Source organism: Cupressus sempervirens, chromosome 4 (genome assembly GCF_028749045.1).
Source record: "Cupressus sempervirens isolate cs-2001-9-10 chromosome 4, ASM2874904v1, whole genome shotgun sequence".
Lineage (NCBI taxonomy): Eukaryota > Viridiplantae > Streptophyta > Pinopsida > Cupressales > Cupressaceae > Cupressus > Cupressus sempervirens.
In genome coordinates this window covers 433,234,271-433,260,660 of record NC_143121.1, presented here as the reverse complement: position 1 = coordinate 433,260,660, position 26,390 = coordinate 433,234,271, and the positions used below count along the sequence as shown (strand labels likewise).

The window sequence follows — 26,390 nt, the reverse complement described above, 5'->3', positions numbered from 1 at the left end:
GTCAAAAGCTTTACATAATTGAAAATGGGATTGCTCTAGAGGTAATCAAAACTTTGACAAAAATAACAAAGTCATTCATTATCATTAAGCCAACATAGTGTCAATTACCTACATGAGCAAAGATCTATCTTTTGTATAGAATGTGGCTCATTCTTTACCTATTCCAATGTAGAGTTGGTTTTAATTCAATGACATTGATCAAATGGCATATTCATTCACAATAAGAAAGTTAAATAAAATATGTTGTAGTTGAATGAATTTTATTAAGAAGATGATTTTTTTGAAGGAAAGTTTATCCTATCTTATTTTATCTTTTAAACTTATATATCAGTAATATTAGAAATATCTTCATTTTATAGTGTTTTTTTTTTCACAATCAGATAAACATATACTTTATTAAATAATAAATACCTTTAAAGTAACTTTATATGGTGTAGTGTGTTAAATGGAAGTTTCTTTATTTCAGTCTTACAAAACAATGAGAAACATGGATTAAAAAAAATTAATATTAGAAAGTAATTCTTATAATATAAAAATAATAGGAAGAGATAAAAAAATAATTTAGATTATAATTTCATTTTATTTAAGTCGAAGGAAACTTTAGTTTCTTTTATATTAGCTTTTCCTATAAAATAGATGGGAAATGATGAAATCATTTTTATAATGTAATATTTTAATATTTTAATTTATATTTTTATCATCCATTTTAATCATCTTAATTATTTAAAAAAATTATGAATATCATAACTAATATAAATTTGTGATCAAATAGGTAATAGTGTTTCCTCTAAATTGAGAATTTAATATTAATATCATTAAAGATATTAAAAGAATATGTTTATTTGTTAATATATTTGTCAAAATTTGTTCATCTCACTAAGCTTTAACCACGACACTTGATTACTCAATAATCTACTTGTTGTAAGATCACTAGGGCACAAATCAGCTCTAATTTCAATAAATATTTTAAAATAAAATATAGAATGAATTGTTAGAAGATTTTTATTTGTTTTCAAATTTTATTTAATATTCTATATTCAATAACAATAAGACTGGTATATTTTTCAATAATGTTTAATAAAGAATGAAAACGGTATTTATTTTTATACTCCAATTATTTATTTGTGATTAATTTAGTTGTTATAATATATTATTATACTAGGATAGTATTATACTATTTTGAAGAGAATATTTCTTATAAATAAGATAATTAGTTGCTAATAAAAGTATTTAATCATTTTTAAAATGAATATAATATCATAAAATATAATATAATCAAATAACATAAATTGTCTAGCTTATTATTTGACTGTCATTATAAGAATTTATTTGGTTTACTTGCTAGAATAAATTCATGTTTTATTGACCTTTAACCCAATTTTACTAATACACGCAACTTTAACATTTTAATAAAAGTTTAGTCAAATTCAATTATAATAAAAATTGAATTCTGATAATTCATTAAAAATAAATATGATTTGAAAATAATAGTAATTTCAAAAATATGGTGTAACATGTATATGTTGAAAAAACATCTACAATTTAACTATCTCTTAAAATTTGATATGAGAAATATAATAATTATAAATAATGCATTGATAAAAATTACATCTTACCTTACTTTTTAGAGATGCAATGTATTCTAATGACATTTTTTCCTGCAAAATAAGCATAATATTCTTATAAAATAGTGTAATGTTGATTAAAATGCATTACAATGTAAATTTATGTTTAATTTTTCAAATTAAATTTCATAGATAAATCAATGTAAAATAATTTGATCAAATCAAATTTAAACAAAGATTGTATTTAAAATTTTATAGAATATTTATCAACATACAAATAATAATGTAATTACCTTTTTCAAGTGTATATTTCTAACACTTGAATAGATTTTCTTTTCAAGAACGTGAAGCTCCTTTAGACTTAAGGAATCTAGGTCTTCACCAATCATATATCTACATTATGCAAAATATTTTTAAAACATGGAAATTATGTACAATATTAGAACAAAAAATCATGAACACTATTATTCAGGAAAATATAAATTTATATATAATTCATAATTCTTACTTGCAATTGCTCTCTAATTTCTTTAGCTCTTTTTGCATGTTCTCTACCTGTGTACATATCTGCATAGACAAAGTGTTACTTCATTGAGAACAATAACTATTTTAATACATATACTTAAAGCATAAACTAATTTAGTTTATTTATTTTCTTAAATTGACAAAAATAGTATCTAAATAATCTACAAATTATTTAAAAAAATTCAATTTTTTATCTATATTATAAATTCCAATAATAAAACTTAATTTAACCATAAAAAATCTTAAGTATCATCTATCTCAATTAATTTATAAGTGCTAGAGTAATAAAGTATTTCCTTATTAATTAAATCATTTTGATTTAATTATTAAGTCACTTATTATCTCTAGTTTGTTTAAGCCAAACTTTAGGCATGTAATAATTAATTAGTTTATTAATTATTAGCATGCAACCTAGGTTAGTTACCTTTTAGGGTTGTGATGTCCTTTTATAAGTATTGATCTCTCTTGTAATGTTCATTCATTCAATACAATTTGCAATCCTTTTTTACACGTCAAGAATGTCTCATCTTCTCTAGATCTCTGAATTTGAGCCTCCATAGTTGTTCTCCTCTCTTTTTGTAACATGTGTTTGCATGCAATGATTCTTAGGTGTTGTAAGGTTGAGATTTCATCAACATCAACATAGTATCATAGCTCCAAACTTCCATGCTCTTGTTCTCTTCATGAGAGATTCTGCTCTAGGAACATTCTATTTAGTTTTTCACATTTTTGAATTTTGGTGGACATCTTGGTTGTTTCAAGTGTAGGGATCAATTTTTTGCTTCGGATAATTCATCATGGTTTGTACTATCGGTTGTATTTACCTTATGCCTCTTATAATTCTGATTGACACCCTTTTGTAGCTTTTTTTGCAAATGCACTAAGATAAAGTGTCACTCTATTGCATTTTGGGATCGTGTACATCATTGTGTATTGTTGTACTCACACTACATTATAAAGTGCCTTGGAGGGTTTCATGTTGGCGATATTCACATCTTACTTTGTCAAGTGATTGTTCCTTCCACAACATTGGCATCATGATGTGTCAATGGCACATGCCAATGTGGGTGTTTTGTACTTCTTTTCCACTCTTGATGTTCTTGGTTCTTCTTTTTGCACGAGATGTTGCATTTAGTTTCAAGGTTCTTGTCTTACCTCTCAACATTATTGGGGGTTTTATTAGTTCTATTTCTTTATTGGTTTTATGGAGTGAGTTGTGTATTTAGTATTTGATCCTATGCACTAGGCGATTGCGGTGTCTAGATATCTATGCATTTCAGTAAGATGGATCATTTACCATATAGACACTCCTTCATCCCCTCTTTTGAAGGCAATGAAGATATCTTCCATCTTCAATTGATCAGCTCTTTAGATTTAATCTTCTCTACCTGTTCATGTTCTATTTAATGTAGGTTCTTTAGATCAACAATTTGATAGTGTTTGCAACTTCATGCTTCAAGTGGTGTTCTTCATTATCATCCTTTTGTTCCTATATTCTGGGACATTTTTCGATCTCTTTTTAGAGTAGGGTTTTTCCTATGTGATTTTCTCTATTTCTCCTCTTTACAAAGATTTGGTTGTGATTGGTTACCTCATCAAACCTTGTTGCCGAGACCCAAATTTACATTCAATAGTAATTTCTAGGTGTTTAGTTACTCCCTAATTTTATCTTAAGTGGGAGCGTTAGAGTAATGCAATATTTCCTTATTAATTAAATCATTTTGATTTAATTATTAAGTCACTTATTATCTCTATTTCTCTTCAGCCTAACTTTAGGCATATAATGATTAGTTCTTTTATTAATTAATAGTATGCAACCTAGGTTAGTTACCTTCTATGATTTTGATCTCCTTTTATAAGGATTGATCTCTCTTTGTAACAATCATTTATTCAATGCAATTTGCAATTCTTTTTGCACATCAAGAATGTCTCATCTTTTGTGGATCTCTAAAGTTGAGCCTCCATAACTTTGCTCCTCTCTTTTTGTAACAGGTTTTTGCATGTGTGTGATTCTAGGGAGTTGTGGGGTTGAGCTTTCATCAACTTCAACAATAAGAAATATAAGGTGGAAGTTATTGAGAATGTCATGTCTAATGATCATGTGACCATTCATTTTCTTAATATATTTGTTATTATGTTGTCTCTTCATATTGAAGAGCTAAATATTTGAATAAATATGAGTACAAACTAGATGTAACTATATTGAAGGAGTGAATAAATTTATTTCCCTACTTGTAGAGTGTATGTAGCTATTTTGGTGAACCACTATAAATTTGGTGCTCTCTTTATTGTTTTTGAATTATTATTTTAGTTGCTCTTTTATTTGATCAATTAGTATTAGAGTACTTGTGTTCAATCATATGGTAAGAGAGATTCAATTTTGAGAGGGAACAATGACAGTTGAAGAAGGAAATATCATAAAGTTCAATGGCCACAACTATAAGCTATTAAAGATGAAAATGGGACAATATTTATATTAGAAATATCTGTGAATCAGTCCTTCAAAACTTTAACCATAAAATCACTCATCACACATCCATCTCACAATTTGCATGTAAATTGAAATAACTAGCCAAACATATTCATCCATAGCATGAAAGAAAATGACATTCAACATATATATGATACAAGATATTTGGTTACCTAGAAACCCTCCAATGAGAAGGTAAAAATGGGGTAGGGATGACACCCTTAAATATTCAGTACTACAGTTGTAAAGTATATCTAATGAAGGTTACAATGTTTGATCATAAACTATGATCTACCCTGTGAAAGGCCCGCCTTATTAAAGGCTTACAAGATTGTTAGATCTTACCCTATTAAAGGATTTCAACACCCTATTAGAAGTGTGCCTGATTAAAGGACTTAACCTTATAATGAAGTAAGCACCCTATTAAAGGATTTACAAGAGCTTGTTAGGACTACTTTGTTAAGAGATTTAATTGATTCACTTGTTAGAATGTCTCAATAATGATCCTGTGGTTAGTACTCTGCTGCTAGATACTAGATCAACTCTTTGCATGTATCCTTGGTCCTCTCTGATCAAATGTGTCACTTATGTCCTCTAACTTCTTTTATATGTTCTCCTCTAACCAATTCTACAATGTATATCTAAATTCACAACTCCTTATCCACCATGAATGCTCTATTTGTCCATGCAAACTTCTCTCTCTGCACATACAATGATTTAGGGCTTTCCTTCCTTAAGAAGACCTAGGTGACTTAGGGTTAGGCACGAATCAACGATTGTGATTCACCCAGTTTGTTACTTAATCCATCCCTTTAACTGATTGGTTGCATGTACTACATAGGGATCCTCAATATCCATTTGTTCTTATCATCTAGAATTGCAAAATAATCCTTAAGTTAGCTCAAAAATAGTTTACATAGAAGTTTGTGCCATTACAAACAACTATGTACAAAACTACTTTACTCGGCACTTGAAGCCTCTAATGCTCGACATCCACTGTATCCTCAATGTTGTAACTTGGCCTCTAAATGACAAGACATTCATTGATCACTCGACATCTAAATCCCTTGGCATCAATTATCTACTCGACACTTGAGTGAATTGGCACTTACTAGTTACTTGACACATACTGCATATCTTGCTCGACATACATTACTTGTTCGACATGAACTAAGTTCTATCTTGTAAATGAAAAGTGTATTTTCAGTACATGACTTACATACAAAATTTCAAAACTTCAAAATTTTGTAAAACTTGTGACTTATCAGTCATACCTCAAAATTCTTTAACTCCCCCTAAGTTGATTGTTCTTTTCTGAATCTGAATTCTCCTACTATTTAGATCTATTGTATTGTTGTGCTAGCTCTGTTTTTCTATACTAACTCCCCCTTGGTTTGGTCTCCCCCAAAAATCAGTCAAAATACATTCTGCCCTTGTTACCTCATTCTCCCCCTTTTTGACACTTAGGTCATGGGTGGTACACAAATAATGTGTTTGTCCAAGAATGATTTATGGACCTCCATTATGAGCTTTAGTGCTGCATCCCAGTTGTCACACGTTACCTCTAGAAATTTGATTTGAATAGCTAATTCAGCAGCAAGGTTAATTAGGCCTTCATGAGAAGAAAGATAGGGATCTTTCTTCATCAATGTTTCTGCAAAGGCTAGTTCCTTGTGTAACACCTCCATGTGAGGGGTCAATATGGACTGGATGTTAATTAGTGTAGCTCAAATGTTGGCATCTTGAGATTGCAAAGCTGCTAACTGACCTTGTGCTAATAGAAAATTTTTGAAATGAGATTGACTTTGACCAAGAGATTGTTGTAGGATTTTACCTGTTGATTTCAAATCTCCCTCTAGGTGGTCAATGTGTCTATGCACTTCTTGTGTGAACAAAGGTACATCACACAACTTGGTGTAAAGAGAGAGAATGTTCTCTAACACTTTCTTCACACCATCAATTTTGGTTGCTAACTCAACCTAACTAAGTGCAATGACACTTGATATCTTTTCAGTTACCTTGGTATGAAATTTCTTCTTAGACCATTCTAACAATTTGACATTTGTGTCTAGGTCTTCATGATTTACCTTCTACACAATATTTTCCAACTACTCAATGACTGGCTTGGCTTCATTAGGTGTAGGTAGGCTGAATGCATCAAGAAATATTTCCTTTATGTCATGAAGTGCTTATTTTTGCCTATGCTCCCTTCTAAGCAGTTCTTGGTGTTTCTTTCTAGCTAGAGCGACCTGCAATATGCCCATTTGCTCTATGGTGATTGATGTAAGATCAAAATTTGGCAGTTCAATCACCTCATCTAAGTTGATATCACCATAAGATGTAACTTCATCAACCTTAGATGTTCTAGCACTAGGCCTTGATGTTTGCAATGATGTAGCTTCTACACTCGGCCTATGAAGTTCTTAACTATGAATGGGAGTAGTAATATCTGGCAGGGTAACTAGTGTTTGAATTGCTATCACTTCCTCTAGTTTCATAGTCAAGACTGAATCTTCAGTCCAATCTTACTCCTTTTCTATGATCTCTGTATCACCTTGTGCTTGTGTTGTAGGTGTAGGGCTAGCTTCCTGACCTATTTGGACTGGTGTCCCATCTTTATCATCTATTGAAACTACATGTACTAAAACATCTTGCAACAATGTGGTAAAATGTATTGATACTGTGTCCTTCCCTTGATATACTACCATAGGGCATTAGATAATTCTTGAATTTTTTCCCCTACAAATGCCAATTTTACCTTCTCAATCTCATCCACACTCACCAATACATGATAGTTGCATAGTTTTGCCTTGGTGGTGGTATCAATCAATATCTTCTTCATATCCTTCTCTGTTAAGGGATTGATGTTTTGAGTGGTGTTGTTAGAGACATCCTTGATCTTTATTATTTCTTCTTATTGATCTTCTTTGTTCACATGAGGTGGACTAGTACTTGACATATGTACCTCTGGTACATTATGATCTTGTTGTTGCTCTTCCTCATTTGTAGCCTCTGTAACTACTTCTTTTATAGTGCCTTCCTCATGTCCTTCCCTTATAGATTCTCTTTTGTTACCTCAACTTCCTCTTGTTCAACTTTGTCTTCATCTACTTCCACAGGTGTTTGATTGTTTGACTTGTCTATTGTTACCCCATATATCACTTTCCATAGTTGGGTGTTCTTTTGGACATCTTCAATATTGTTCTGTAAAATGTTAAAGGCTCTGTATTTTGGAGAAAACCTTCCCTTATACTTATTATTGGCCTTTGTCATTGTAGACTTGTCTAAGTCTAACATCACTCTTGCTTGAGTAGTATCTACGATATTCCTTTCAGTTGAGAGATTGTATTGCCACCTTTGCTCAAGTTTGTCAAACAGACTTTTGGGTAAAGACTTGGCAATCTTAATTGGAGTTCTCTTAAAAGTTTCCATCATGGCATACACAGATTCTTCTACTTTATTCATTGTTATCTTCCCAAGTTTATCAAATTCAATATGTGTGAACCCTGATAAATCAACATTGTTCTTGATATTATCACACAAGTTGTCCAAATTAGAAGAGGGATTGTGACTTACCACTTTGAATTGGTTGTTGTCATCTGACTCGGTCCTCTCCTCATTTGATTCAGCTAGAGCTATATATTTCCTCATTTGCCTCTACTTAGGTTCATCTTCCTTAGTAGCTATACTAGCTCTCTTACCTTTAGACTTCTCAACTTCTTGAGTCTTCGTAGTAGTAGCTCTTGTACTAGCCCTGGTGATAGGAACTATAGGGTTTTTTTGTGAAGGTTTCACAACTTTCTTAGGTTTTATTACTGTTGGCTTCTTTTCTCTTCTCTTCTTCTTTTCTATAGAAATAGGTGCTTTATTAGCTTCTTCTCCCTTGGCGCCTTCATGAAATTTTTCTTCTTCTTTTCATTGGTCCTCACCTTGACCATGTGTGAGAGCAAGTGGTGCTTGGGTAGGTGTATCTTCTTCATCATCTTCATTATCCTCTTATTCTTCATCTCCGTCTACCTCTTCACCAAATTGTTCCTTGAGTTTTTTCACAATTTCGTTCTTTTTCCTCATCACAAAAGTTGTCTTCAAATCTATTGTGATTTTAGACTTTGCTACATCATAGTTTCTAAATGCAGTAGCCTTCTTATCTACTTACTCTACCAGTAAAGCAATGATGTTTGTAGATGCCTCATCCACATTAATTTGATAAGGCAATGGCCTAAGCCATCTAACCCTTGGAGCAATAGCTTGAACATAAGTGAAATCAACATCAACTAGAAAACAAACATCATTGAAATGTTTCTCTACTAGTGATACTAGTATCCTCAGTCTTTGTTTCATTGACTTCTTGAAATCTTCAAAATAACTTGTCATCACAATCTCAAAATTATCTCTAAGTTGCTCTATGTATTCTCCAATCTACACTGCTATAGACCCGTTGGTCTTCCAAGAAATTTTTCCAAATGAGGGAAAAGTGTTTTGCACATAGAAAAATATACAAACAAGTATAAAACCAAATTTGCATTGTGCACCTTTTATCTTTCTTATGGCTCCCAATTTTTCTAACAACTGCTGGAGTTGTAACACGGAAAGGTCATAAGAGTGGTCCTTCTTTACTATCTTATAGCCTAAATCCACAGCTATACATGGTACATTGTTCAATCTGCTAGATGAAAGAACTTATGTGCAATGTTTCTTACTGCAAACAATTGGGGGATCAATGATCGCATCTATGGTCATCCTTCTCTTGTTCTACACTACCCCTATATTATTTTCAATTGCATCTTTTGCATCACTCCTCATATTCCTTGTTCTGTCTAGGGTAGGATACCATGTTAGTCTGTGAATAATTTTCTTTGTGATCTTTATAGGGTCATCTTCTAACCATAAAGAGTTGTCATGTATCCTACTAAGAATTATCTTAATCTACTCTATCTTAAATATGTTAGGAAAATCTAGGGCACGGGTTAACCCTTTTCTCTCTACAATTTTTTTTTCCTCTTTTAGCACTTCGTTTTCACACAATTTTCCATACAAGTCTCTGATTTCCATGTCTCCTATACTTCCTACCTTACAAGTGTAGCAACACCTTACATCTTGATTCATTAAAACTTGTGGTGGTATCATAGATAATGCACCAAACAGGTCTCCTTTATATGCAACGCCAAGAATTGCCTAGAAATGTGGTTGTTTAATCTCATTACTAATCAATTGAACATTTAAAACTTCCTTTCCTTCCTTAACAACAATAGTAGAAGAGCTAGACATCATAACAACTAACTAGGGTTTGCATAAATTCAAACAACATAGCTCAGCACATGATAAATACCTTGAAAATTTTGATGTCTTTTGTCATGTAGTAGTTGAATTCAGTATGCAAACACTTGAATTAATTTCTCCATTTCTCTTTATGCTCTTCATGCTCTCTTTAATCTCAAATGATTGCAAATGGGTCAAAAAAGGGCCATATAGCCCTTGAAACTTTGCAATAAATGCTCAATGCTTACACAATTGTAAGCTTAGCTCTAATAGTAATTTTGACTCACTTGGCTTCCATATAATTCCTACAATGCTCAAAAACCACAACAAGCTTGGCCAACACTATCACCTTCAATAGCTTGGCAACAACTAAACTTTCACTCGACAGCAATAGTGAAACTTTTCATGCTCGGCAATAACATGAAAACTTATAGATTTCTTCTAAGTTCTAACCAATACTTTGCATCTTACTTCATGCATATATGATCTTTTCAAAATTGAATCCTTGGAATTGATGTATAATGGAACTTTGAAATATCAGTCCCACACACCTCTTGATTGCCTAGTTGGTAGTGGTGTGATGACCTGATCCATTGGATGAAGTGATCCCATCTGAACTTAATGTGTTACAATCTTCCTTTTTCTTCCATGTCTTTTTCATCTACACTTTGACTTCTTCAACATCAACCTTTCCTTTTTTTCTTTATTGAATTCACTGCTAGGTGATTTTGACATTATTGGACAATTTTTGCTAATGTGACCAGTCTTCAAACAACTAAACATGTACTTTGACTCAATCATCTACTGTAGTCACCTCTAAAATGTGTTCTAATGCAATTTTCAGCAACATTTCCATACTCTTGACAATAGTGACAACTATACCTTGTATTGTAATCCCAATTGTAAGATTTGTCAATATGGTTTACCTTGGTTTTCTTGTTTGATGACAAGTTAGGCTTTAGATTTGCACTCATATGCTCTATGTCCATACTTCTTATAGTTGTAGTAGTAACCTTGAAATTTTTTTGTGCTTGATGTCTTGGTCTTGCATTTATGTGCTTGATGTCCTTGATTGTTACACTTGTGACAGTTACCCATGAATTTCTTCTTAGGGTTCTGATTTACATTGTTGCTCCTGTAAACATTTGTTGAATGACCTATTTTTCCACAATTATGACAAGTAGGTTTGTAGTTCTTACATTGTTGCTTCTTTGTTCACCACTTTTAGATGATTCTCCTTCTTCAATGCTGGTGTAACCCAATCCAATAGTATCACTGTTGGATCTAGAAGATCTCATCAATTACTCAAAATACTTGATGGCTCCACTAGGTCTATTGAAATTTTCAGTAAATTCTTTTTCTCTCTTCAGATCATTCCTCAGTTTTTCATTCTACAACTTCAGTATTGTGATCTCAATATCCTTTCCATTCAATTCATGATTGGCAATCATTATTTGATTCATTGTTTCAAATTGCATGTGAGAAAATCTTATTCACCTCGGATGTCTTCTCTTCTAGTATGTTGATCAGTATCTTGTTGTCATCTTCAATCATGATTTTGTCTTCCTCAGCTTTCTTTTTCTACTTTGTCACCTCATGTAGCAATGCTGATTGGACTTCTTGTTCTATCATAAGATTTATGACCTCTTCAATTAGGGCACCATTCTTTTCCATCAGATCTGCAACTGCTGCATCAAATTCACTTGTGTTTCCATCTATAAACAATTCAGTAGTGTCTTCCTCTTGGTAGTGTGTGTCATTCTCTTCAATAGCTATCCCTTTCCTTCTCTTCAGTGAGCATTTCAACTTGTCTCTTGCTTCATTCACTTAATGTAGGGCAAGATGGATTTCAATCTTCTGATTCTCAATAGTCTTTCCCAGCTTGTAGACTTCCATCTTCAATATCTTTCCTCAAAGCTACAAAGCTTTCCTTTCTAGAGAACAAAGCTCTGATACCAATTGTTGGAAATACAATGAAAGTAAAGTCTAAAAGGGGTGGGTGAACCAGTCCTTCAAAACTTTAACCATAAAATCATTCACCAAACATCCATCCCACAATTTGCATGTAAACTGAAATAGCTAGATAAACATATTCATCCATAGCATGAAAGCAAATGACAGTCAACACATATTTGACAAAAGATATTTGGTTACCTAGAAACCCTCCAATGATAAGGTAAAACTAGGGTGGAAATGACACCCACAAATATTCACTACTACACTTGTAAAGTGTATCCAATGAAGGTTAGAAGTGTTCCTAATTAAAGGAATTAAACTTACAATAAAGTAAGCACCCTGTTAAAGGATTTACAACACCCTGTTAGGATTACTTTGTTAAGAGATTTAACTAATTCACTTGTTAGAATGTCTCAACAATAATCTTATGGTTAGGACTCTGCTGCTATATAACAAATCACCTCTTTGTGTGTAGTCTTGATCCACTCTTATCATATGTGCCACTTTGGTCCTCGAAGAGGGGTACTCTTATGAGGTTATATGAGACTATGATTGGTAGACTCAGGACCACAGAGGGCCTCTCTGATCCTATCCAGAGCACCATTGGGGTGAAGCAGGGATGCCCTCTCTCGCCCACCTTATTTGAGATCTACATTGATGAACTCGAGGCTTTTCTTAGTGACTCCTTGCTTCCAAGTGATGGTTGTCATCTACACCAGGTATTGATCTCCATCCTTCTCTTTGTTGATGATGTGGTTCTTCTTGCTTCCTCTCCTAAGGGTCTTCAGAGGCTTTTAGATAGACTTGCATCTTTTTGTGATATGAGACAACTGGTTGTGAACCTTAAGAAGACTCGAGTTATGGTCTTCAATGGTCTGAAGACTTCACATCTCCATTTTCACTTCCAGGGTCGAGAAGTTGAGATTACATCATATTACACATACCTTGGGGTTAAGTTTTCTAGATCTCATTTCATCTTGAGATCAGCTATTCAGCCTCCGATCAGTAAAGAGTTGGGTTCCCTTGCCATGCTCAAGAGACAATGCTTCAGACACCACTTTCAGGATACATCGTCTAAGCTATCCCTCCTAGATTCATTAGTAAGACCCACAGTGCTCTATGGTTCGGTGGTTTGGGGTCCTTCTCTTTTAGACTTGGATTGGGCCATGATCGAGCGTACCCAGATTATGCTCCTCTGTCGGATTATCAGATGTCACGGTTCTACCCCCCATAGAATTATTTTGGCCGACTTCGGTGCTCACCCATTTAGACTTGCATCCATTTTTGACTTGATCTAGTTTCTCCACCATCTTCGTGGCTTTGCTAACTCGGAGGAAGGCCAACACAGATACCCTTATTTAGCCTACTGCTCCTCAGTTGCTATTACAAACGTTGATCGTACCACTAGAGCTCGCGGTTGGTATGCTCAGGCTACTATCCTACTGAGTTCAGTGGGGATCGACATTGATCATCTTCCTCCCTACCAGTTCTCATTGGATGCCCCGGCTCATCTACTCCCTTCTCAGTAGGAGTTGAACGAGCATGTCAGACTTGACATTTACAAGAAGTATATCACACGAACCTGGGTGGATCGTCCAGGGGGACTACGTCCAAGGATGGCTTTCTACGCTGAGCACTTCTTAGTTATCTGAGATGGGATTATTGTATGCCCTGAGTACTTACATAGATACTAGACTCATGCCCTGCATATCTCCCTTGGCTCCTTTAGGGTGGGCTCACACAAACTTCGGATTCAGGTTGACCACCATATTGCTAGAGAGGATCGAGTGTGTACACTTTGTACCTTAGTAGAGGCAGAATCTGAGATTCATTTTCTTTTCAAATGCCCCATATACTACAAGATTAGAGGGAGATTTTACTATCTATTTAGAGATTGCAGATCTCTCTTAGATTTGTTCAGGTACACCGATCAACGTTTTGCACTCTATCTTTGCGAGTCCTTATAGCTTCGTGACCATACTTTACAACTTTCATTTCCTAGGAGTCAGACCTAGGCACAGCTTATTACGACCTTCTTCTCGCCCTTAACTCCAGCTCGGGGTGTGAAGCGACCGTACAATTTCCCTAACACGGGCTGTTCCAAATCGGTGAGACCCCATAGGGGACCTTTTTGCCAGCAACACTCCTCTCGTGGCACTCATATTCATCACAGGGCTTCTAGTAGCCGCACAAATCAGTCATTGTTGGACTTTTTCCCTGTGAAGACGGATACCTAATCTTTTCTGTGATGTTTCCTGCTTTCTTCTTCTTTTGTTGTACTTGTTCTTTCTTTTTTGGACACTGTTTGGTGCTCTATTTCTCTGCTTTTTCCTTGTTGTAAGCTTCCAGTCCCATAGACCCACGTTGTGGTCTTTTGTTGGACATTAATTAATTTATCTTATCTTATCTTATCTTATCTAACTTATTTCCTCTATTTTCCTCTAATTGATTCTACAATGTATATCTCAATTCACAACATGTTAGCCACCATGAATGCTCTATTTGCACATGCAAACTTCTCTCTCTGCACATACAATGATTTAGGGTTTTCCTTCTTTAAGAAGACCTAGGTGACTTAGGGTTAGGTATGAATCAACGATTGTGATTCACCCATTTTGCCACTTAATCTATCCCTTTAATTGATCGGTTGCATGTACTGCATAGGGATCCTCAATATAGATTCGTTCTTATCATCTGCAATCACAAAATAATCATTAAGTTAGTTTTAAAATGGTTTACATAGAAGTTTGTGCCATTACAAACAACTATGTCCAGAACTATTATACTCGGCACTTGAAATCTTTGATGCTCGACATCCACTGTATCCTCAATGTTGTAACTCGACCTCTGAATGATTCGACATCCATTGATCACTTGACATCTGAATCACTTAGCATCAACTGTGTGCTCAACACTTGAGTTATTTGATACTTACTAGTTTACTCGGCATATATTGTATATCTTGCTTGGCATATACTATCTGACAACTTATGCTCGGCATACATTACTTGTTCGGCATTAACTAAGTTCTATCTTGTAAATGACTTAAGTGTATTGTCACTCATATGTCAAAACCAATCTAAGATTAACAATTTTGGTGATAATGATTCTACCAAAACACTCATTAAAATCTCCTAAAGAAAGTCTAACAAATATGCCATATTATTTCTCACAACCTTTCTTTAATATACTTCATGATGTTTCTCAAATGTTTGCATTATCTCTACATGAGATCCTCCTCACAAGTCTCATAAAGTCATCACAAATATCATGCAATAATCTTCATATCTCTTTCTTCTCAACATTTATTATATTAAGCAACATATCCTTCACACATTCTCTTCTTATATCTACAATTGCATTCAAATATATCATTGTCCTTGGGTGTATTTTCTTGGTGGTCTTGTAAGACAATACATGCACTTCTCCCTTCCTCCCTCCCTCCCTCCCTCCCTATATATATAATGTGCCTTCTTAAAAAGAGGTGACTTTTCATAACTAAAATGTTAAAGATGTGTTTATAATTTAAATGTGCTTTGGACTAACCTGTATTATGAAGTCATACTTCATTAAGGAAATCACACCTGAATTGACTATTTATTGCAATCTTAAGATGACCACTATACTTTTTACTCGATGCTTCAAGACATACGTTATACTTTATTGTTTCAATATTATTAATTTGTGTTTTTTTTTACTTGATTCAACTGTGTGAAAAACCTTTTGCATTAACAATATATAAATTTACCAAGGATTATGGAAACCTTTGTCTATCTTCTTAATTGATATTTTATATATAATATTTGAAGATTTATCTATAGTTGCAAGAGGACAAGATTTAAAAAACTTCACATTTTCAGCCTTTGTTCTCTTATTTTGGTACGCAAGTGTTAAATCTTGAGCTCTCAAATATTTCATGAGGCATGCTACTAGGTGTCCTAGAAAGTGTTTCTAAGGGTCACACTCCAAAGTTCCTTCAAGGCAAGGAAAATTTTCATTTGTTGGCTTGTAATTTTCTCTTGCATTTTTTCCATCTTCGAGTCTTTTTGCAAAGGTCTAACAAGTGTCTATAAGAGGAAGAAATGAATAAAAGAGGAGGCACATTCAAGCTATTGGATAAACAAGCAGTAATAATGATGGAAGAATCATGTATCCAAAAAAGATGCAACCTCTTTCTTGATGACGATTCCACACAACTTGCGATTTTGATTTATATATATGTGCATTGTTGAATCATGCATTTAACTCTTTTGGTAGCCACAAAGTTGAAATTTCTAGTCACATCAGATCTTTTGGTGAATTTATTAATAGTAATAAAGTCCTAGTGCATTATGTTGAAAATTTTTCATTTCTCAAAAAGTTAAACATGTGCATCTCACAAAGTGGTTTAAATATTTTGAAATATTATTCATCATAATCTCATTTTGAAAATGAAGAGATAGTGGTGTTATATGTTTATGTTTCATAGTTTCTAAATTTTCTACCATCCTATATTAAATTTGTAGTAATTGAAAATGTAGATTTAATTTTCAATATATCTTCCTTTCCTTTATCTAAAAAAAAGATATGAAGAGATAAATTTAAAAACCTCAGAGATTGTTCAATGTTGTATATTTTATTTCCCAATCACTAAACCTTCCATAAGATTTTTATTCTTGCTAAGTCAAAATATTAAGATCTGACACTTCTTTTTTCTAGTACACTTGATGAAACAAAAAAAAAAAAAAAAAGTGGATGTATGAGTCATAGACTAGCCATTAGGTATTATTATTATTATTATTTCAAATACTGAATGCATTTGAAGTTCAATGTCATTTATTTGTGATAACTTGTGACCTTGATTTATATATCTCTGCATTGTTGCATCATGCATTTAACTCTTTTGGTAGCCATGAAGTTGAAATTTCTAGTCACATCACGTATCTTTTGGTGAATTTAGAAATAGTGATGAAGTCTTAATGCATTGTGTTGAAAATTTTTCATTTCTCAAAAACTTAAACAGGTGCATCTCACAAAGTGATTTGAATATTATGATATGTATTTTGGTAATATTATTCATTATACTCTCATTCTAGAAAATGAAGAGATAGTGGTGTTATGTGTTTATGTTTCATAGTTTCCAGATTTTCTGCCATCCTATATCAAATTTGTAGTAATTGAAAATCTAGATTTAATTTTCAACATGTCTCCCTTTCCTTTTTCTTAAAAAAACATAAGAAGAGATAAATTTTGAAACCTCAAAAATTGTTTAGTGTTGTACATTTTATTTCCCAATCACTAAACCTTCCATAAGATTTTTTTTCTTTGTGAGTGACAATCTTAAGATCAACACTTCTTTTTTCTAGTACACATGATGAAACAAAAAGTAATAATGAAATAGAAGTGGATGTATCAGCCATAGACTAGTCCCTAGGTATTAGACCATGTAGAATCCAAGTTCTTTGCTTCCTCCATTTCTAACTATGCCAATGCCAAATATAGATTCTCTATATTAGATAGAACCCAAACTCAAGGGCACCTCTAGCTCCAAATGCTCCTACCCAGGGAAACCCAAATTTTTTAGACCTATTACCATTGGTGGGAACTAATGTTTTTGCATCACTTTTACATTATTAGTCCCTTGGGAGTCAAGAAAATGTTGAAACAATACCACTGAATTTTGCTTTCTTAGCCCATTTTGATTTTCCATTATTTTTTCTCTAAATTTCTTAGGGTTTCCATTGGTTGGGTTTCATTATCCCCATAGTCTTTTATTTTTAGTTTGCATAAAATCCAATCATAAAAACAAGCCTCCATTCCAACAGTCCTCTACATAGCCTGCAATACTACCTCTTGCATGTTTTGTTGACATTACTTTTTTTGACTTGGGTCTCTTAATTTCTGTGGCATCTTACTTGAGATCTTGGTGGTCCATTAATCTCTTTGGCTTCTCCAACATAATGGAACCTCATTCTTATTTTTTAATTAAATAGATCTACCTAAATTTAGTGGGAGGAAGAAAAAAACCCTGCAAAACACTTGCACAATGTGGCAGATGTATGTAGAATGCATTATATCATAGAAAAAAATTTAACTACTTGTGGCATCTTTCAAGGAAAGGGCCTAGACTATTACATATCTTTGTATCTCAATTCAATTGGAAATTGGGATGACCTTGGAAGCCGTTTCTTTGAACGACTCTCTGGAAAGGGAGATTTCTCTTCTCTTGCGCATTAATTGATAACCATTGAGATCTTCTCTTAAGAACCTGGTAACTCGAATACTTATTATAGCCTACCCACTTGCAAATATGCATTTTGTATTTTATTTGAAAACTTTTAATTATGATATTGTTATGATAATCCAGTCCAAGAGCAGAGCAATGATTGATAGATTTTTAGAAACTCTTGCCTAGACCATCTATGCCCATTTTTCCAATCTTATCTCAAATGCAAGAGGAAGGCATGCCAAGTGTATTTGTAAATACACAAAGCTCCTTTGTTGCATCATCTTTACTAGTTTTAGAAATGAATGACGTGAAGAATCTCTTGTGGACTTTCTCAAATGAGATAATTAATATTAAGTGACAACATGTAATGCCCAAAAAGTCTATCTTCCAAAATTGCAAGGCCTAAAGATTGCCCTACCAACAAGGAAAATATCAAGAAGGTGCTAGAGAAAATAATCTATGTAGGGAGAAGCTTTGTTTGAAAATGAAGCACGTACATCAAATGCACCCAATAGACAATCTAATTATTCACTCCAAAAGGAGGCTCCTTGGAGAAATATTGCCTCAAACACCACCACCAAAAGTTATTGAAAAGACCTCCTAGTCAAACCATAATTGTGAAGCCTTTTTAGAAGCCAAGGGAAATCATTATTTATATGTCAACAATTTTCAAACTTTTCCTCTCACATCACTCAATATGGTGGAGTAGTTGAAGGAGGCTCGAATTAATATATCCCTACGGGATATCTTATCCATCTCGAAGCATAAGCTATTATTAAAGGAATCCTTAAAAGTTATATGCACTGGACAACCAAATCAATAATCACATTGATTAACACTAATGATGTTCAAAAGGGGGAAGAAACAAGTCTAAACCTATGCACTTTTTTATAACTCTCATTGGGTAAGTGCAAGAAGTTAGGTCTCATTTTTGGGCAAAAAGTGGAAGTGTTTTTCCTATTTTTGAAATTTCTTGTCAATTGATATCAAAATTTGATCCAATTAGATATTGAATATAAAAAAACTTAGAAAAATAAAAATTGTAGTGTTCAAAATCTATTTTTTAAATATGTAATTTATTTGTGTACCCATATGATAGATTTCTTTTTGGTATGGATCTTTAAAAACCACTTTTTCAAAATGCATGTTTTAGGACCACCACACTTGTGCACGAATACCATAATTTGACATAAATAAATGAATTTTTGTAAATACTTTTAAACGAAGTTACCTAATACACCAAAGATTGATGATAATATTTTTTCTTAATTTTTTATTAAATAATTTTATTATTATCAATTTTTAATTAGCTATAAAGGTAAATTTTAAAACCTCTCATGTACGGACACCATAATTTAATCAAAATTTCACTTTTTTAAAACTTTTTTTTTTAAAACTTCAAAAGAATTGTATGTAGATTGATGACATATAAATTAATTTAAGAAAAAACACAAAATAAAAAAGTTATTAAAGGTTTAGTGAACCTAGCTATTTTACATTTAGGTAACACCTTTGATTAAAAAATAATGCAATAATAGTAAATAAAATCATAACACTATAAAATTTATATTTCTGAAATCAAGACAGTGAGAGCTCTAATGAGTTTTTGTTTCCTAAAAAAATTGATCAAGAAGACCCTCTAAAAATTATGGCAAAGCATGAATTTGTCAATTCAATGCCTTAGCCAAACCTTGAGAGGTCAAGGCATAGGCTTGGTCACACCAAGCCTATCCCAAACCAAAATCTAAGGTGAGAAAAAAAAAGTACCACCCCATGTTGTAAGAAATGAGCACCTATTGTTTGAAATTCAAAAAACAAGTGCCCATTTTGAAAAATTAAAAGCGACATTAAAAATCCCCCAATTTTTTTTTTTTTAAATTGATTTTTTTAGAAATGGGTACCTGTTTTTTAAAAGTAAAAAACAGGTACCAATTTTTTACTTTTCAAAAATGGGTACCTGTTTCTAAAAAATTCATTTTTTTAATTTTTTCAAAAACAGGTACCCGTTTATTAAAAATAAAAAAAGTGCACCCGATTTTTAAAAAAATGTGTGCCCATTCTCTACAATTTAGGATCAGGTACCCAAGTCTAATACAGGTGCCGATTTTTAAAAAATGGGTACCTGTTTCTGAAAGAGCATGATCTCAATCCATAGACTTCCATGGAATTGAGACCCAATATCTTGCTTCTACCCCATTGTACACAATTAATTGTTCCACAACCATGGTTGAGTTTGGGGTTGTTGAATCTCTCGAGGTAAAATATGAACCTTTGAATAGAGTAATTATGCAATTAGATGGACAAAAGGTTCAAGCTAAGGGATTAATCAAGGATTTTCCTCTGACTTAATATTCATGTTTACTATCAAATTTCAGTAAGAGATTTTAGTAATTGATATTCCTCATGTATTGGATCTTTCTTATCTATATATTTTATGACGAAAAATGGGTAGGTATATGTCTCTTGATCTAGTTGTAAGAACACAGTGTGGGTCTAAATTGAAAGTTTTGTTAGAAGTGAAGGGAAATGAGAACATCCTAGAAAGCCAATTGAGATCGATATGCACATCCTATATCCAAAGATTTCTTGAATATTTTCAAATAAACAAAACAAGTACATACTACTCTATGATAAAAGTGGAAACATACATAGTTGATTTCTCACAATTAAGACCTTAAAGGAAAGAGATTGCAGTTTGCAGATCCAACAAATTTCAGCAGCATTACGATGTATATAATTAATATTCTAGAAGCATTAAACTAGAAGAATGAGACATAATAGAAAAGACATATATACGTGGGGAAAATCCTTCCAGGTAAAAAAACCCCCACTCCAAAATATCGAGCCAGTGTATTAGTCAACATGTTACAATACATTTTCAGGCTCTAAGCCTTCACATGGAGATTTACATCTTGTTCCATCCTAGAGAATATCCAACAAAACAACCCTATGAAATAAACTCCTTCACTCTCTCATATATTGTAAATGAGAAAAAGCATCGACATATATAGAGCTCAACACAATCAATAGGTTCTCATGGTTTCCAAAACCATCTTCAATGAATAAGAGGTAAGTTCTGTCACAACACAAGAAACTTGCTAATTCTATGACATATTGCTCATAGCAACTTCTAAGGCAACAATACTATCTCATCCATAACAGTCATCTTGTCAAATACAATGCAAGTACAACATAGAAATTACCATGACCAGGATTAGACACCTTCCTTACCTCACATGACTTGTCAAAAGTGAACTCCACCATAAATTCTTATTGCTAAAATACAACTCCAATGCACAATAGAAATTGTCAACCAAGACTCTTTAGTTTAGATAGAAAATTGTCAAAACAATTTCCACTCCAAATGGAAATATATGACAATATCCTCCCATAACTTAGAAACTTCCAAGTGAGTACCAACTTCCTCAAAGTATAAAGTATGCCATATCATCGCTTGTCATGTAGGATGCCACCTCACCAAGAGGTCCCACAAAGTGAATGACAACTTAGGAAATTAATAAATTAACATAAATCAACATGTTAGTACTCTAAGGTTGAGACACCTTAATTCCAACAATGAAGCTTTGCATTTCAAGCAAGTGGGAGATGACTGTATGAGTTCTAAGCTCACACACACTACAATTTGCAAGGATAAGATGTATTGTGTTGAAATTTTAGAAGAAGAAAAGATAACTAGCAGTTGCAAGCTTTTGTGCTTGCAAAAAAAAGACAATGGATTTCATTTTACAAATTGTGAAATAGTTTACGTAATATAAAAACTATTTAAAAGAAAATATAAAATATAAAATGATAGTTTAAATAAAAAGTAAATTAATTTTATAAATATAATTATATAAATTAATTAAATTTTAACAACTAAATTTTGAGTGTCAAAAATTTCCAACATTGTGCTTAAATTGTTAGGACAAACTAAATAAAGTGCCTATTATGTGCAAAGTTGGCTCCCCACTTTACTTACATGTTAAATCATTATTGAAAATAAATCACAAACAATAAAAGAATGAGAAATCAACTAAAAAGTTTTAGACTATAATTTTTATATTTTTGTTATGTGTGTACATGACTAATTATAATAGATTGGCCAACATGCACCACTTTGTAACAACTAACAAAAATTTAGACTCATAAGCAAAACAGATACAAATACAGATACAAATACAAATATAAATACAAACACAAACACGATCAAATACAAATATATAGGTGGTAAGAAACAATACATGCAACAAATTTTTACAATGATATCAAATTAAATTCCAAGCATCCCGATAAAATTTAGATAGCATCGCTTATTCTCTAGAAACACTAGGAAAATTAGAAACCTAAAAAGAAAAAAGAAAATTTGGAAACATTGTAATTATTAGTTTTTTATATGATGAAAAAAGAAAGTTAAAAATTTTATTGATTTTTTTAGATTATGGAAAAAGAAAGTTAAAACTTAATTAATTGATTTTTGTACATCATTGAAAGGGGAAAGTTAAATTTTAAGAACTAGTTTTTGTAGGATTAACTAATTTTTTTACATCTAAAAAAGGAAAAATGAGAGTTAAATTTGAAAAACTCATCACTAGAAAATTATAAAACTGATAAGGTCTTACAACTTTTTGGTCAAAATGTTAAATTCTATGAGCAAAGCTCCCACAATAAGCCTATGAGATTAAAATTTTGTTTGAAAAAAATTTCTTTTTACAAAGATTTATGTGCAATTTGAGCTAACTTACACTTGTCTATTACTATATGTATATCATTCTTATTTAAATATTATTCAACAATTTTAATAAATCAAATTTCAATATAATTATTACACCTTGCATTCTCATATAAGTAATGCATATCATTTACATCAAATTAGATTAAATAGTAATACGAATAATTTGTATGTATAAAAAATTAAAATCATAATTTTGATATTTCATATAGTAAAATAATTGGATGTCTGTCATTTATATCAATTTAGTGAAATATTCATATTAGAAAATGAACAAAATTATAATGCAAGAATTATAAAAACTTAAAATATAACTACCAGAAATTTTTTAAGCATTTACAATAGTTTATATTAGTCAAATCAATCTTTACAACTTTATTCTTGAATTTCCCTTTTCTCCTTGTCCAAGAAAACATGTATTTAACAATCTGTACAGATCTTTATTGTTGGAAAAATCTTTTATCTTGAAATCTTTAAGAAATACCACAAAATTGAAACAAACCAAAAAAAAATAAAGATAACTAAAATTGTATAAAAGAAATAGAAAAATTTATAAATTTATCAACAACAATGAAAAATGTTAACTAACAAAATTGGAAAAATTGGAATAAAAGCACTAAAAAAAATTAAAATTACTGTAAAAAATCTATGTTGGGGGAAACAAGAATGGAAAGATTGACTTTAAGAAATTGGGGAAGAAGTTTGGCATTGTTCTAATTGATACCATAAAATTTACCCTATTGCAAAATACAAGTGCATGCACTTTCTCTTGCTTCTCTCCATTTGTCATCAAACAAGTAATACTGATTCAACCATTCTGCACAAAAGACAATCTAAAATGCAAAAGAAATGAATATTTGAGAAGCTCAATGCAAAAATAAATGAAAATGTGTGAATTTCATAGGAGTGTATTGAGTTTATATAGATTTTCTCATTTAATTCAATTAGAATAAAAATTAATTTATTCTTCTCAACTTTGGGATTTGGGTTTGGATAGATATCAATCATGTCGCTTTTTTGCAAGATTTACTCCTCTAATTTTAGAAATGATGACCAATTACTATGTTAGAAAATCATGGCATAATTATCAGTTATTTTAGATATGATGACCACATGCTATGTTAGAAAATCACCAGAAAAGATAATTTCCAGGAAGAGTCTTACAACTTTTCTCGCATTAAATGTCATTTCTAGGAGCAAAGCTCCCACATAAAGCCTATTAGCTTAATTAGGGATAGCGGAGAAGAAGAAGAGGTCTTATTGGACTAATTTTTAGATAGTAAATCTTTTGAAAACTAGTATAGGGACATGTGATATATGATGAAGATTAGCCTATTCAAATAGTTGGCAAGGAAAAAGAGGATGTCTAAAAAGAAAACAAAACCTAACCATACATGAACTATGGACAATGCATTTTCGTCGAGCAAGATGTGGAATTGGTTATGGAGCTTGAGTTTTTAAAACTTTCTTATCTAGAGAGAAAGTCAAAAGAGCTTTGTGTTTTCAAATTGATTGCACAAGTAATGAAGCATAATATGAAGGTTTGGTATGAGGCTTGAATCTTCTAGAGTGGATGGGAATAACATGTAATTAATAGTATTTGAAGAATCCTTGTTAATTTTGAAAGTGTGAAATACTTCAACTATCAAGAGTGCTCACATGATATTTTATCACATAGAGTTTGGGACTTAGTAGTGGTGGTGTAATTGATTATTCACTTAATTACACTTTATTTAGATTTACTTAGAACAATGCATAACATAGTAGTTTGTATATGTGACACTTCCACTTTAGGCGATGATAGTTGTTATCATGTTCCATTTAATTTTGTCTTGACCTTTAGTGCACACTTATCCCTCTATCATCCTCCACATGTTGCACCTATTTCATTATACAATGGAGGATGATCCACCTTTGGTGGACATGTGATTCCACTTTATGTGGTTGATAAGTTATATCTTGCTTATCATGTTCTCTTATTGTCTTGCCCATATGAGGAAGCACTTCTTCATTGTACTCATCTATCTATTAGAATTTAGTTAATTGAGTTATTACACCATTGATGAGAATACAATTCGTTCTTGTCCACATGTGTTCTCTCTTTTGTGTGATTAATTGACCTCTAGATCTTGGGTTGTTTCTATTAGCAAATTCTTATATAGTATTAGTCAAGAATGCCATTGCATAGCCGTTTTGGAGAAACCTTCATCTATTTGAAGGATGACATATTCTTAGATCCAAGGATATCTAACTTCACCATTGCATTTGAGAGGTTGTTTAAGTGAATTTTGACTATAATTTTTTCTTATCAGACAAAAAATATATTTTCAAACAAGAAAAAATGCGCTTGTACATGATGATATGATATTTCAAAAAAATTAAGATGATAATGTTTTTGTTCAACAAATTTCTTTTCATATATATGTTCTAATTCATTGTTTATTTATTTAAATTAAAAAATAAATATATGAAGTTTTTGGAGAGTTTAAGATACGCTATCTGCAACGGCCTGTACCATCCTATTTTGTCTTAGGTCATTTTAATTTTTACTCTTCCTGACACCTTACTATTTTCCCCTCAACAACTCTCCTGAATTTGTATTTGCTTGTACCTTGGTCACATCCTTTCACAACACCAACTCTTCATAAAATATTCCATTGCGACCTTCATCTATTTATGCAATTTAGTGTGTTAGCTATGTGTGGGAACTCTGTTCCTGTAAAATTACCTTTTTGATTGGAAAAATATCAGTCTTTGGCCAAAAAATTGTTAGCCCTTGTCATTAACTATTTTTCAGCCAGTTTTCATCTCTCTACTTTGACCTTTCGTTTTTATCTATTTATTTAATTTAATTAGCTATTATCTACTATGTTAACTATTATTTTTTCTTATTTATTTAACTTAAAATTTATAATTATAAAATAATAAGATATGTCTTACATTATTTAAATATTTATGTTTATTTAGTTTAGCTAGCTATTGTCTCTATTATTAAATCTCATTTTTTAATTTGATTAGTTATTATCGGTTGGTTATTTAATTTTTAAAAAAAAAAATTTAATTAGAAGTTATTTATAATTTAATTTATTCATATAAGCTTTTATATAATTTATAAATTTTATTTTATCTCCACTTTTAAAACTCATACGTTTTTTTCTATTTAGAAAATTAATTAGTTGTTATCTCCACTTTCAACTCATATTCATATTTTTCTTCCTCTTCATTTAACTTTTGATTTTTAAATTACTTTAATTTATTTTTTTAATTAGTCTAATTTTTCACTTTAAATATTGATTTTTAGTTTAGTCAATAGAATATTTGTGCAAGTTTTTATTTTTTTAACATATATATTTTATATTTCTCATATTAATTTTTCATAATAGATTTTCTTAAATGATTATTGTATTCATATATTTAAGTCAATAGACTTTAAATTAGTTTAATTTTTAATTTTTTAAATTATTTTTGTTAATTTTTTGCTCTTCATTGTATACGTTCTATTATTTCATGTTATTTTCCTATTAATTTTGCATAATAGATTTTTTATACGATTGTTTTAAAGATGATAATTTATTAGTAAATGATGAATTAAATAAAGGCAAGAGCCTACAAAACAATGGTACATTGTGAACCTCTTATCGAAGAGATCTTGGGTTTGAATCTAATAGCGATCACACT

General features: G+C 31.7%; 1 protein-coding gene across 2 annotated transcripts in view; it reads right to left on the bottom strand.

The window, feature by feature from the left end:
- The window catches only part of LOC149561870 (MADS-box protein GGM13-like), a 133,913-nt gene that overhangs the window by 26,413 nt on the left and 81,110 nt on the right, over nt 1-26,390 (bottom strand). For both annotated transcript variants that reach the window (XM_089825401.1, XM_089825400.1), the window contains exons 3-5: nt 2,074-2,132; nt 1,859-1,958; nt 1,617-1,658 (exon numbers count right to left, since the gene is read on the bottom strand). In XM_089825401.1, coding sequence (XP_089681527.1) covers nt 1,617-1,658; nt 1,859-1,958; nt 2,074-2,132 — 201 coding nt within the window. The remainder of the gene's footprint in view (nt 1-1,616; nt 1,659-1,858; nt 1,959-2,073; nt 2,133-26,390) is intronic.